General features: G+C 34.2%; 1 protein-coding gene across 1 annotated transcript; it reads right to left on the bottom strand.

Annotated features, from left to right (window-relative positions):
• Positions 1-289: 289 nt before the first annotated feature.
• LOC126842331 (cytosol aminopeptidase-like) lies at positions 290-7,668 on the bottom strand. The gene is made up of 4 exons (XM_050579260.1): positions 7,597-7,668; positions 6,138-6,485; positions 1,389-1,783; positions 290-1,328 (listed from the first exon to the last, which is right to left on the bottom strand). The coding sequence occupies exons 1-4, from the start codon at positions 7,666-7,668 to the stop codon at positions 290-292; spliced, it is 1,854 nt and encodes a 617-aa protein (XP_050435217.1).
• Between the last annotated feature and the right edge of the window lie 4,371 nt (positions 7,669-12,039).

Genomic DNA, 12,039 nt, shown 5'->3' with positions numbered 1-12,039 from the left:
CAACCATAAAATATAAGAGACAGCCGATAATTTTTTTTTCGTTCCCTTTATAAAAATAAAAATATGTAATATCTTTCCACGCAAACCAATCGCCCGCCTAAAAATAAAGATTAGATACGACATTTTCTTGCTCGCAAAACGTATAAATAAAATGTAAAACTTAATTATAAAAAAACTTGTGTATATTTTGTGTATTACTAGTATTGGAGTGTAAATATAAATTTAATTATACTAATTTTTCACTTTTGATCTAGACATGGAATACCATATCTTATGGTGTATACCGGAATTATTGTTGACGGGTTTCCCGTATCATCTCCAAAAGCCCTTCGAGAACTGTTCTAGTGGGGCGGCCCGGTATTGTGTTCTGACGCAAGTACGGTATTCTGTGCGGGTCGTAGTTAACGTACTGGAGTTCCATGTGGATCCACGGTATCTCGTAGCCGACGAATTTAGACAAAATTCTAGCATCGGTGCACAGAGGGTCAATGTCAGACGCATTCTTCCAACGATTCTCGCACTGTCCTTGTATATAAGGGTCGTACTGGCTATCCAAAGGGTATCTATGCACTATGTCTCCGGTGTGAGCGCTGGATGACTTGAACGTTTCCCAAATTGCTTCGTCGTTGCACCAGACCTGTGTGGCTCTCGACCCGTATTCCATTGGACCTACCCCGGGCGTGTTAGCCAGACTGACGATGGAATGAGGTTTAAGCGTACGGGCGTATTGCAAGGCATCCATCAGGGCCAAGGTGTTAAAACGCTTAGGCAAGGCCACCTCTATGGAAGTCTTGTCAGCACTGACGATTACATCTCCCGGGCAGATACCGTTGGTGATTTCGAAAAGCGGTATCAAACCTCTGACGTTGATTGGCGCTCCCATTTCCGCCAGAGTTTTAATAACACTTAGTACGATTGCTCCGCCACCAATATGGGTCTGACCTCGCAGCTGGGGATTGCGTGCCGCATGGCAATCGTCACTCGCGTACGTTACGCCTTGACCGACCAGTACGACAGGCGCTGTCTCGGAGCAGGCGCACCCGTTGTAGCTGATGTCTAAGAATTTAGCTGGCTGACATGACCCAGCACTTAGTGCCAATATGCCGTTCATGTTCAATTCTGTGAGCGTTTTTTCCGGGAGTGTCGTCACCGAGATGGCCTTGACCTTGTTCTGGACTTTTATTGCTTCGTGGACGAAGTACTCCGGATTCATCACGTTGGTGGGCACGGTCATTAGTCGTCTAACGAAATTTTGCGTTTCCGCGTAGAGCATACCTAGCGTGGCTTTGTCTTTTTGCAGGTTGTCCATGTCTTCTAAGCATATACAACTGGAAAAACGTCCATACGTTACTATTTTCGTTTGCGAGCGATTTTTCGATGTTTTTTACCTTTTATCGTCTAGATAGCACGTTGCGAAGCCGGCGGTTGAAAAGTGCGGTATCTCTTTATCGCAATCCTTCTTCTGCTCATCATTGTTATAGCTGGCGAGTTTCGCGCCTTCGAACGCCGACTGAAAATCGTCCATCTCCTCAATGAATATCTGCGAAATGCCCCGGTCTTGCAATTCTTTGGTTCCGACGCCCGCGGCAATCCTGGTGTTCTCCTTTTTCCGGCAGTACTTTCTGACGTTGTCGTAGCCGGCGTGCTCGCTGCCAAGGCCCACTAGAGCCACGAGCGCAGCCGAAACGTCCAAGTCGTTGTATATCGCAGCTTCACCCAAAACCGGGATTTTGTTGCGTTTCATCTGGTCGCTGAGTTTGCCGCAAACGACGGTGTTGTATGCCTGTGACGAACGCGTGAAATTTATCTGTATAAAGTTGTTTGCGGCTTTAGCCGGCTCATACACTCCCAGCACTATACCGCGGCTATTAGTTTCGGCTCCTGTGCAAGTATATCTTTCCTCCGGTTTTTCATATTTTGTGCAGGGCCCTACGACGGGAGGTAACGTTGTCTTTCTGGTAACGATTGAGCGAACACTACTTTGCAAATTTAAAAATGTTGAGACATGTTTTATGTTTGTAAAACGTATCAACATACTTATGTACTAATAAATAAATACACATTTATGCATCGAGACAGTTGTGATGTTTAAATGACTGAAGTCAATGACTGATGTTTAAGTGAATGAATATTAGTCAAATTGGCTAGCTTTTTTTGGCCAAATAATATTTTAACGAAATTGCTCTCTCTGTCGATAATGCCAATACAAATTTAAGTGGATCTTCAAGACGTGATAAAAATAATGTTTATTCTAGATTAAAAGACTCTATTGGTCATGATTTAGTAGGAATTGGTTGCTCAGCTCACATAATTAATTATACTATACAAACAGCTGCAGATACATTACCATTTGATGTACAAACAATAATTTCAACATTTATATATTTATAGTAGAGTTGAGTCATTAAAAACTTTTTGTGAATTTTTAGACACTGATTATTTTTTAATTTTATTATTATAAACGGGTGTTACCCTTTGTTAAGTAATAGTTAAGTAAAATCTTAATTTAACAAAAAATCATAAAAATAGCTAAAAACTATAAGGAAAACAATAATAAGAATAAGAAATAATAAAGTAATAGTAGTTTTTAACATTGACCATAACAATTATAAAATAAATGGTATCAATAAATAAATAATTAGTTACTTATTTTAAACCTTAATTAAATAATAATATACAATTTAAATAACAAGACTCAATACTGTATATACATTTTGTTTAAACATACTTCGTGATATGAAAAAAAATATCCATATGATCAGTAATAAGGTTAACTAATGACAAAACTCTAGGAAAAAATAATGCGGAACTATAGTTGTTTTTATAAAATGGAACAAAGAATAATTTCGATTTTCGTAAAGTGTGATTGGGGGTACATTAAAATTAATCATAGATAATAATTCAGGAGAATAAGTATGACCATTTAATAAATCGTATAAAAACATAATGTCAACAGCATTTCTCTTTAATTCGCAATTTGTGAAATCTAGTTGAGGGATTTGGACATTATAAAAGTCTCTTGCAATGGCCATATTTAATTTATAACATAATAATTTTAAAAAAATTATATTGAATATTTTCAATAATATTTTTGTATGAAGAATAACTAGGTGACCAGACGATTAAGCCAAACTCGAGATGAGATCTCACTAGAGAAAAATAACATGTTTTAAAAGAATTAATATTTTTAAAATTACCCGTATTCCTATATATGAATCCCAACATTTTAAATGTTTTTTTAATTACAGTATTAATATGTAATAGAAATGACATATTACTTTCAATAATAACCCCTAGGTCTCTTATAGAATTAACACGGGTGATAGTATGATTATCAATTTTATAATTATAACTTATAACATTATCCAAACGAGAGAACGTAATAACACAACATTTATTTACATTCAGTGGAAGGTAATTTTGACCACTCCAAATGACAAATTTGACTGTAAAATTAACGTGTCGGATAGAGATTTAAAAGGTGAAAATATTTTAGCATCATCAGCAAATAGAAGAATATTTACTGAGCTTTTAAAAATAGAAGGTAGATCATTTCTGAATAATATGAATAAAAGGTGCCCTAGATGTGAACCGTGGGGAACACCAGAACTAACTAAGAAATATTCAGAAATATGATAAGACACTTTTATTGCCTGTAAGCGAGAAGTTAAATAAGACTCTATCCATTTTAAAAATTTACCATGGATACCAAATGAAACTAATTTATTAACAAGTAGCTAATGTTTCACTTTATCAAACGCCTTTTGAAAATCTGTGTAAATAGAATCCAATTGACACGATCATTAAAGGCTTCAACAATTTTAGATTGATAAAGTAATACATTTGATGAAATTGATATTTTAGGTCTAAATCCATGCTGTTTTATACTAATGTAGGTTGACATAATTGCTGTCAGTTTTTTAATTAATATTGATTGGAATATTTTTGGTATAAGAGACATTTTGCTAATTGGCCTATAGTTAGAAACGTTATGTTTATCACCTGACATATGAATTGGCGTAACAAAAGACTTTTTCTAAACGTTATAAAATCAATACTTGGTCATTCTAAAACACAAAATGCTAGAAGCATATCTCAATTTCTTCACATACAAAGTGAACTATTTTATTCAGTTATCAAAATAAGAAGCAGGACGAATATGTCATTGAAGTAAAATATTTAGTAGACTCGTTAATTTCTACGATTTAAGAGATGACGGTTTAACAACAACAAAATAATATGAAAACTATAGGAATTTTTGTACTTGTTTAGAATATAAACAATATGGTGTTCCTTAATTTTCAATTTCAAAATATTTTTGGTCTCACCCCCTAAATCGGTGTGTATACATATAAAAATGAACTGCAAGAAATTTTAGGTCAATTAAATAAAGTTAACCCGTGCCGACTTGAAGTTGAAGTTTGAGCTTAATATATTTTTAAATAATTCTAGACATTTTTGGTATTTCTGTAAATATATCCTAAACCGTTATGAAAATCGTAATTTTTCATCAAATGTTTTTTCAAGTAAATTAAATTTCCAATATATTTTATAATATAACATTTTTTGATACATCTATTTATTTATAAGATGCATAAGCTTTACTCTTAAAATACACAATTTCTCCACAAATGTATTATTTACATTACATTTATAATACTATAGTATTTCACTGTAGGTTTAATAATAATAATTATAACTTACAATATCGAGTAAAATCGATAAAATAAATATTATGAATATAGGCATCATAATTTTAATTATACGTCATATTGTTGTTGAAGTGTACTTTTTTTTACAATTTGGGTAGGTTTTTCGATGTTCTTGTACACACAGTAAGACATTTTGTTTTTGCTCCTCGTCTAATGTTAATGATGCATTAAAATCTTCCATCAATTTCACTGCCCTTTCTGCAGTATCATTGATTATTGTTTGTGAATTTATTATATTTTTTGCGTTTATGAAAGTTTTATTTGATTCCCAAGATGTTGGATCGATTTTTAAGAATTCAATGTCAATTTTAAATCTAGAAAATAGTTTCAAGCTACTCTGTGATAGAAATGCATCAATATTTTTTTCTGAAAAGATGGAAAATTGATTTTTATTGTTTTATATTAATTTTTAATGTTTTTAAATCTATTCAATAAACTAGATGTTTTACTTACCTAAAAATGTATTATTTATTTGGTTTGTTTGAATAATTAATCGTTTGGTTGGGTTTTTGGCTGGTTTTTTTTTAAGTTTTTACCATCTGACGCTTTATCTCAAGTGGTATAGAATCATCAAAAAAAGGTAATGCAGCAGTTTCTCCGGTTAAGTACCATAAATGATTACATATTTTTTTAATCGATACTTTAGATATGTTTTTATCAATTGTTTCAAATGATTTCAAATCTTTTATAAATTGTAAGTCTTGATTAGGAGCTTTTGCTGGTAATGGGCAATTAAACCAAGCTTTAACATAAAATATAATGATAAAAACACAAAACTCTCCAAGTGCCTTTTTAGTGGACTCAGCAATTATAATAATTTCTAAACAAAAATATTTTCAAGCAATAAATTGCCCGTGCCATCCACCGAGCTTGATGCATAGCACCAGGTGGATGAATTGTAATATTGTATTCCAAATCACCACCAAGCAACATTAGTACTAATTCTAAAAACTCACGGTAATCTCCACTAGAGTGTTTAATTTTTAGTTTATTTTTGACAAAATTGAGAATATCTTCCTTCACATTTTCTAAAATAGCACCACATGTTTGATCTTCAATCCCACTATTATATTTATTAATATGTATTTCGTACCATTGTTTTTGAAAGTTTTTAAATTATGGAATACATGGGCTTGTTGTAACTTGAGGTATTTTAATTTCAAAAACGGCTCTTAAAATAAGCTCGTAAATATGATGTCTACACGGAAGATATAGTAGGTCTCTACCTACATTTTTTTCAATTAACACACATGCTCCATTTAAACGACCTGTATTGGACGCAGTTGTGTCACAACACAAAGCTTCAACAATATCGCATAACCCCCAATCTCGTAATGCATTACACACAGCTGCAGCTTGTTCTTCGCACAATTTCTGGTTTATTACATAATCGTCTGTATTACAATTTAAAGCTTCTCAAGTAACCTGTAGAACATATACAGAATCTCGAATACTTAACTGACATCTATCTAACGCTCCGGCCAGTTTTGGTGTTATGACATTTATTTTTCCACGGCATTCCTTCTTTTTATTTGGGGGTTCTAACTCTAAAGAATTGCTGGTCTCTAATTCCGATACATCGCTATTCTCGAGACTATCAGTTTCTAAAGTTTCCTCAAATGTATTATGGAGTGATGTCGAAGTTGAAGCACAATTTGTATTATAAGTTTTTTTTCTTTTCGATTCATTCAACTTTCGTTGAACGTGAATATTTTGTTTTATTGCTCCTTTAATATCTATACCTCCGAGACAACCAGGACGCCCAGGTAAATGCTGGTTTGAAAGAAGATGTTTATCAACTTCAATTTTAATTAATTTCAACGCATCAGAATGAGAAATATCAAATAACAAATTGTTTTTTTAAATCATTTTCTTTTAAGCGATAAGATTCACCTACTTTTTGAGCGTTTTTTTGGAGATTACGCCTTTATGACTCTCCAAGAGTCTTCGCCGCCACCGTCAAAGCGTTCCATCTTTCCCTATCCTGGGTTATATCCTTCCAATCTACTACGTCCAGTGTTCTTGACCCCTGACTTACCCCGTCGAACCATCGCTTCCTTGGTCTACCCCTCGGTCTTTTCCCACTTGGTTGGTACTCTATGGCTGCCCTCACAGTCTTTGATTCATCCCTTCGCATAGCGTGTCCGAACCATTGCAATCGTTGTGCCTTTATGTAGTTGGTTACCTTCAGGCTTTGTGAAATTTCTCGGATTTCGGCGTTTGTCCTTCGCCAGCACCCCAATTCGTCATCATATATCGCACCGCAAATTCTTCTCAATACCTTATTCTCAAAGGAGAGTAACCTATTCTCCATTTGCGCTGTTATCGTCCACACCTCGCAGCCATACGTCAGCGTCGGTCTAACTACAGCCATATACAGTCTTAATTTCGTCCTTCTCGAGAATAATTTGGATTTGAAAAACTTTAATAATGCATAATAAGCCTTTTCCGCTTTGTGTATGCGGTTTCTTATTTCTACGCTCCAGTCATTATTTCTCTTGATGGTAGCTCCAAGGTATTTAAACTGGTTTATTTTTTCAAAAACCAGTCCTTCCACTGCAAATATTTCATGGTCGTTTCCTAATAATTCCATTACTTTGGTTTTTTCTTGATTTACTGTTAAGCCCACTGTTTTAGCTTTGTCAATTAATGTGTCTGCATTATTCACTACAGTTTCTTTGCTATTGCCAATTAGGTTTAAGTCATCAGCAAACCCTAACACATCCAACTTCGATGCACCGACCTCTAGTCCATATCCGTTTTGTTGTACACTTCTTATCAAATTCTCTAGCGCTATATTGAATAGCAAGGGAGAAAGTGCATCTCCCTGTTTAAGACCTGTAATTACTTGAAACTCTTCGGATGCGGTTTAGTCTACCCTTACCTGGTACTTCGTATCTTCCATACACATTTTTGTTAATGCTATTAGTTTTGCTGGGAACCCAAATTCGGCCATTATATTATACAAGCTCTCCCGGTGTATGCTATCGTAAGCTTTTTTAAAATAGACAATACTTGCCATATATTCTGTCGAAATTCATATTTCTTTTCTATAATTCGTACGATTACTGACAGCTGGTCAATCGTTGATTTACCTTTCCGGAACCCACATTAGTAATCTCCAATGCATTTCTCTGCTATAGGTTGCAATCGCTTCAACAATATCCTTGAAAACACCTTGTACACTGTATTTAGTAGGGCAATTCCTCTGTAGTTGTTACACTCTAATTTGTCTTCTTTCTTATGCAGTGGGCTAACAACCCTACATCGTAAAAAAAAACCCTGTTTTGAAATCACCCATGAAGCCTCGGAGACGGATTGATGACCCTGGAAAACTAAACGGAAATAGGAAACCATTCATCATACATGTTAATTAACTTAATTATGCAAATTTGAACAGCTCGAATAGGGATCCGGGCTTTTTCCTAAAAAATGCAACACTCTCGTACAGCTAACGCTGCACTTTCTCTAGTAGTAAGATTAACGGTTCTCATATTGTGGAAAAATACAGAAAGTACTTGCCCGTTGGATGGAAGTTTTGAGCCATGAATTTGTGTTATTTGAGATCCAATTAAAAATATTTGAAAATCACTTCTCAGTTTTATTGACATTTTTCCTATTAAACTATTATGGATTGCTAACGACAAACACAATAATAACCTTAAATACATTAAGACGTTGACAGAACTGGAATAAATGAGTATCACAAACAAACTAATATCTATTAAAAATTATAAAGCAAGACTAGTACCTACCAAAACTTAATGCGATAAGTTGTAGATAAATAATACGTATTTCAACACATAGTGGTTAATCTTATTTCACAATCTTATCGTTTATTATTTATATAATATGAACAAATTAGGAATCAATTACACAAAAAAGTAGATAAGAAGTATTTAATATTACTGTGAACATTTTTATCATTTAACTCAATATTGTAAGTTTCCTATGATTATTATTATTAAACCTACAGTGAAATACTATAGTATTATAAATGTAATGTAAATAATACATTTGTGGAGAAATTGTGTATTTTAAGAGTAAAGCTTATGCATCTTATAAATAAATAGATGTATCAAAAAATGTTATATTATAAAATATATTGGAAATTTAATTTACTTGAAAAAACATTTGATGAAAAATTACGATTTTCATAACGGTTTAGGATATATTTACAGAAATACCAAAAATGTCTAGAATTATTTAAAAATGTATTAAGCTCAAACTTCAACTTCAAGTCCGCACGGGTTAACTTTATTTGATAGACCTAAAATTTCTTGCAGTTCATTTTTATATATATACAAATCGATTTAGGAGGTGAGACTAAAAATATATCATTATTTTTTTTTCTCATATGGCTAAGGAACACCCTAAATTGAAATTAATTTGTCAAATTTAAAGAAAATTAGTAGTGTATAGTTGGGTAAGGATCATCCTCTCTTATCAGTGATCCTCGAGGATGATCCTCCTTATCGAAAAAAATTGTTATCAATTTTTGTTATCAGTGACAATACAAATTTTGGCGTCAAAAAAATGGACGATTGTGAGTATCCATGTGGTATTACAGATTGTTATCAGTGATAAGAAAAAAATGATGTGGTATTACAGATTGTTATCAGTGATAAGAAAAGAATTGGACTGTGAAGGTATCCACGGTGGTATGATAACGAATAAAAAAAGCGCGCCATTTTAGTGTAGTTGAATAATGATAAATATCAGCAGCAGCAGCTGGCAACAAAATATTTATGAGAAATGCATTTGCGCGGGACACAGACTGTAATATCATTGGCTGTTGGATGCAACGCTTAGATACATAAAAGGGGGCTTTTAAATGGGGCCACCAGTAGTACGTCGTGAAGAGTTCTTGTAGAACGGTTATCTAGTTGTGAAGTGATATCGCGTGCGTGTGTGTACTATGAGTGGCTACGGGAAAAAAGAAATAAGAATTTTGCCGAGAAGACGTATCAACACAGTTGATACTCAGTTGATATCGGCTGCGGTGTTTACGGTTAACCTGAACGAGAGAAAATTTATTCACATCGGATGCGAATGGTCAAAAATGAACAGTGCATACAAACAAGCAATACTTATAGTACGTGCTACAGCGTGTTTGTGTATGGAGCACGATAAGTTTATCGGATTGTTGGGTGCTTTGGACAATCTTATTAAAATAATGTCTGACGATAATGGCAACGACGGTAAGAGAGCGGTAATCCCCATACCGGGGCTGACTATTAAAAAAACGCGTTGTTTTTCAAACTCGTATATGGTAATCGAATACGCTGGCCACCGAATATCATTGACTAAGGATAACTTGACGTCGATTAAACGGCAACGTGAAATAATGCGTCGGGCAGTGACGAAAAAATCGGTAATTAGTGAAATGTTAACTGACCAATGTAAAGCGTTAATAAACGTTATAAAAACCGAGGTTATTATAAGATATCTAACCGCGCCCATACAGGGTATATACAATATAATAATAAATTGGCCAATTAACCTAATGCCGAGAAAAAAACATCCGTTTTACAAGGAGCTTTTGATTTATGATCACCAACGAATAGTAGCATTTATATGGGACGAGTACTTACGGTCTCTATCCGCGGAAGAATCGACACCGCAAAGCTTAGAAGCAAAAGCAATGGACGCGCCAATCCATAGCTGGGACTTTCAACGACTGTTTGACGACGTAGTAGACGACGATTATGCCAGGTAATGTCTCTCTCTTTCGGCTGCTGCTGCTGCTGCTGCTGATGTTTCGATGAAATTATTTTAAATAATTAATTGTATTACAGGATGTGGAAAAGTGTTGGCGACAACGACGGCGACGCAGCCGACCAAAGCAAAGGGGAAAACAAAGAGAAAAAGGAAATAAGGGATCATTTGACTGATGTGAGCAAACTTATTGAACAAATTGATAAGTATGTAAAATTAAGAATGTTGAAAATATATATTAAACTAAAAATAACGTGTTTACAGGGCAGCTGCAACAACTCAACTGGTCGCGGTGGCCGACACAGTGGGCGATGTAGAAATGGAACACGTTATTTGAAAAAAAAATGTAAAACAATATGCCAGACCATTGGACGGATGTGTATTGGTGTTTGTTTTTTTATTCGATTGATAAAATATTTTTTTTAGAATATCTGTTATATGACTAGCCTGTTAATTATCTAAAACCATTTGCAATAGTTAACTTTAAAAAAAAATATGACTCGCCTGTTAATTATCTAAAACCATTTGCAATAGTTTACTGTAAAAAAAAAAAATTGTTTACCTGTATCACAATAAATGGAGTACATACCTTTTACAAAAAAAAAAGTGTTGGTTACCTTTATCCTTTTGACCGTTTGATTGATATAATAGCATTATGAAACATACTCAAATGCGTACACTTGTATACACGCAACCCGTAAAATGTAGTATATACCTTTTACAAAAAAGAGTTGGTTACCTTTATCCGTTTGATTGATATATAATATCATTATAAAACATACTCAAATGTGTACACTTGTATACACACACACACACACAACCCATAAGAAAATATAAAAAAAATGATTAGATCAATTAAGTAAAGGTGAATAAAAAAAATATAAAAATGAATAGAGTAATACTTAGATGATGATGATATAATAATAATAATAATAATAATATTAAAAAAAATAATACGAATATTGTAAAAAAAAAAATGGCTATGGACATCGGTTGGGAGGACGTTAAGCCGATGGTGACGACGGTGGCTGAGCACTAGTTGTCGGGCCGTCTTGAGTAGCCTGGGTGGAGTGGACCTCCCAGTCCACGGTAACCAACGCCGGCAGCTCCTCTGTATAGCGTAGAAGAAAAATATTAATTATAAGAAAATAGATAAAAAAAAAAATTGACTTACCCCCCGGCGGCGACTGGCCAACGACGAGAAAACTCGTCCCCAGCATTTCCATTTCAATAGTTATACCCATTCCAAGACCTTTGTATCCTAAAGGAAAAAAAAAATTGAAAAAAATTTTAATCGAAATTAAAATTGAAAACATAAAAAAAAAATTGCAACTTACCGTCGGCGAGGTATTGAACCGCACGCTGCTTTTGGGAATCGTTCATGATTGTGGATACTGTACTGAAACTAAAAACCGATCTCCACTGTGAATCGGGCCCCCGATGATTTCAGAGAAAAATTCTCTCCCACCAATTTTGAAATTAGTCCTTATTAGCAAATACAGAACAACACACACACACAGGTGTTTTTGGGGGGTAAAGAATTAAAAAAAAAAGTTGATCCTCGGAATTTTTGGCTTAACGGTAAAAAAATCAACCGGTCAGGAGATCT

Source organism: Adelges cooleyi, unplaced genomic scaffold (genome assembly GCF_023614345.1).
Source record: "Adelges cooleyi isolate 19-005CV unplaced genomic scaffold, UGA_ACOO_1.1 ACOO_flye_CR_arks_rails_tigmint_CR_PRNA_51, whole genome shotgun sequence".
Taxonomy (NCBI): Eukaryota; Metazoa; Arthropoda; class Insecta; order Hemiptera; family Adelgidae; genus Adelges; species Adelges cooleyi.
Note: the sequence above shows the minus strand (reverse complement) of the source record. Positions and strands in the feature narration are given on the sequence as shown.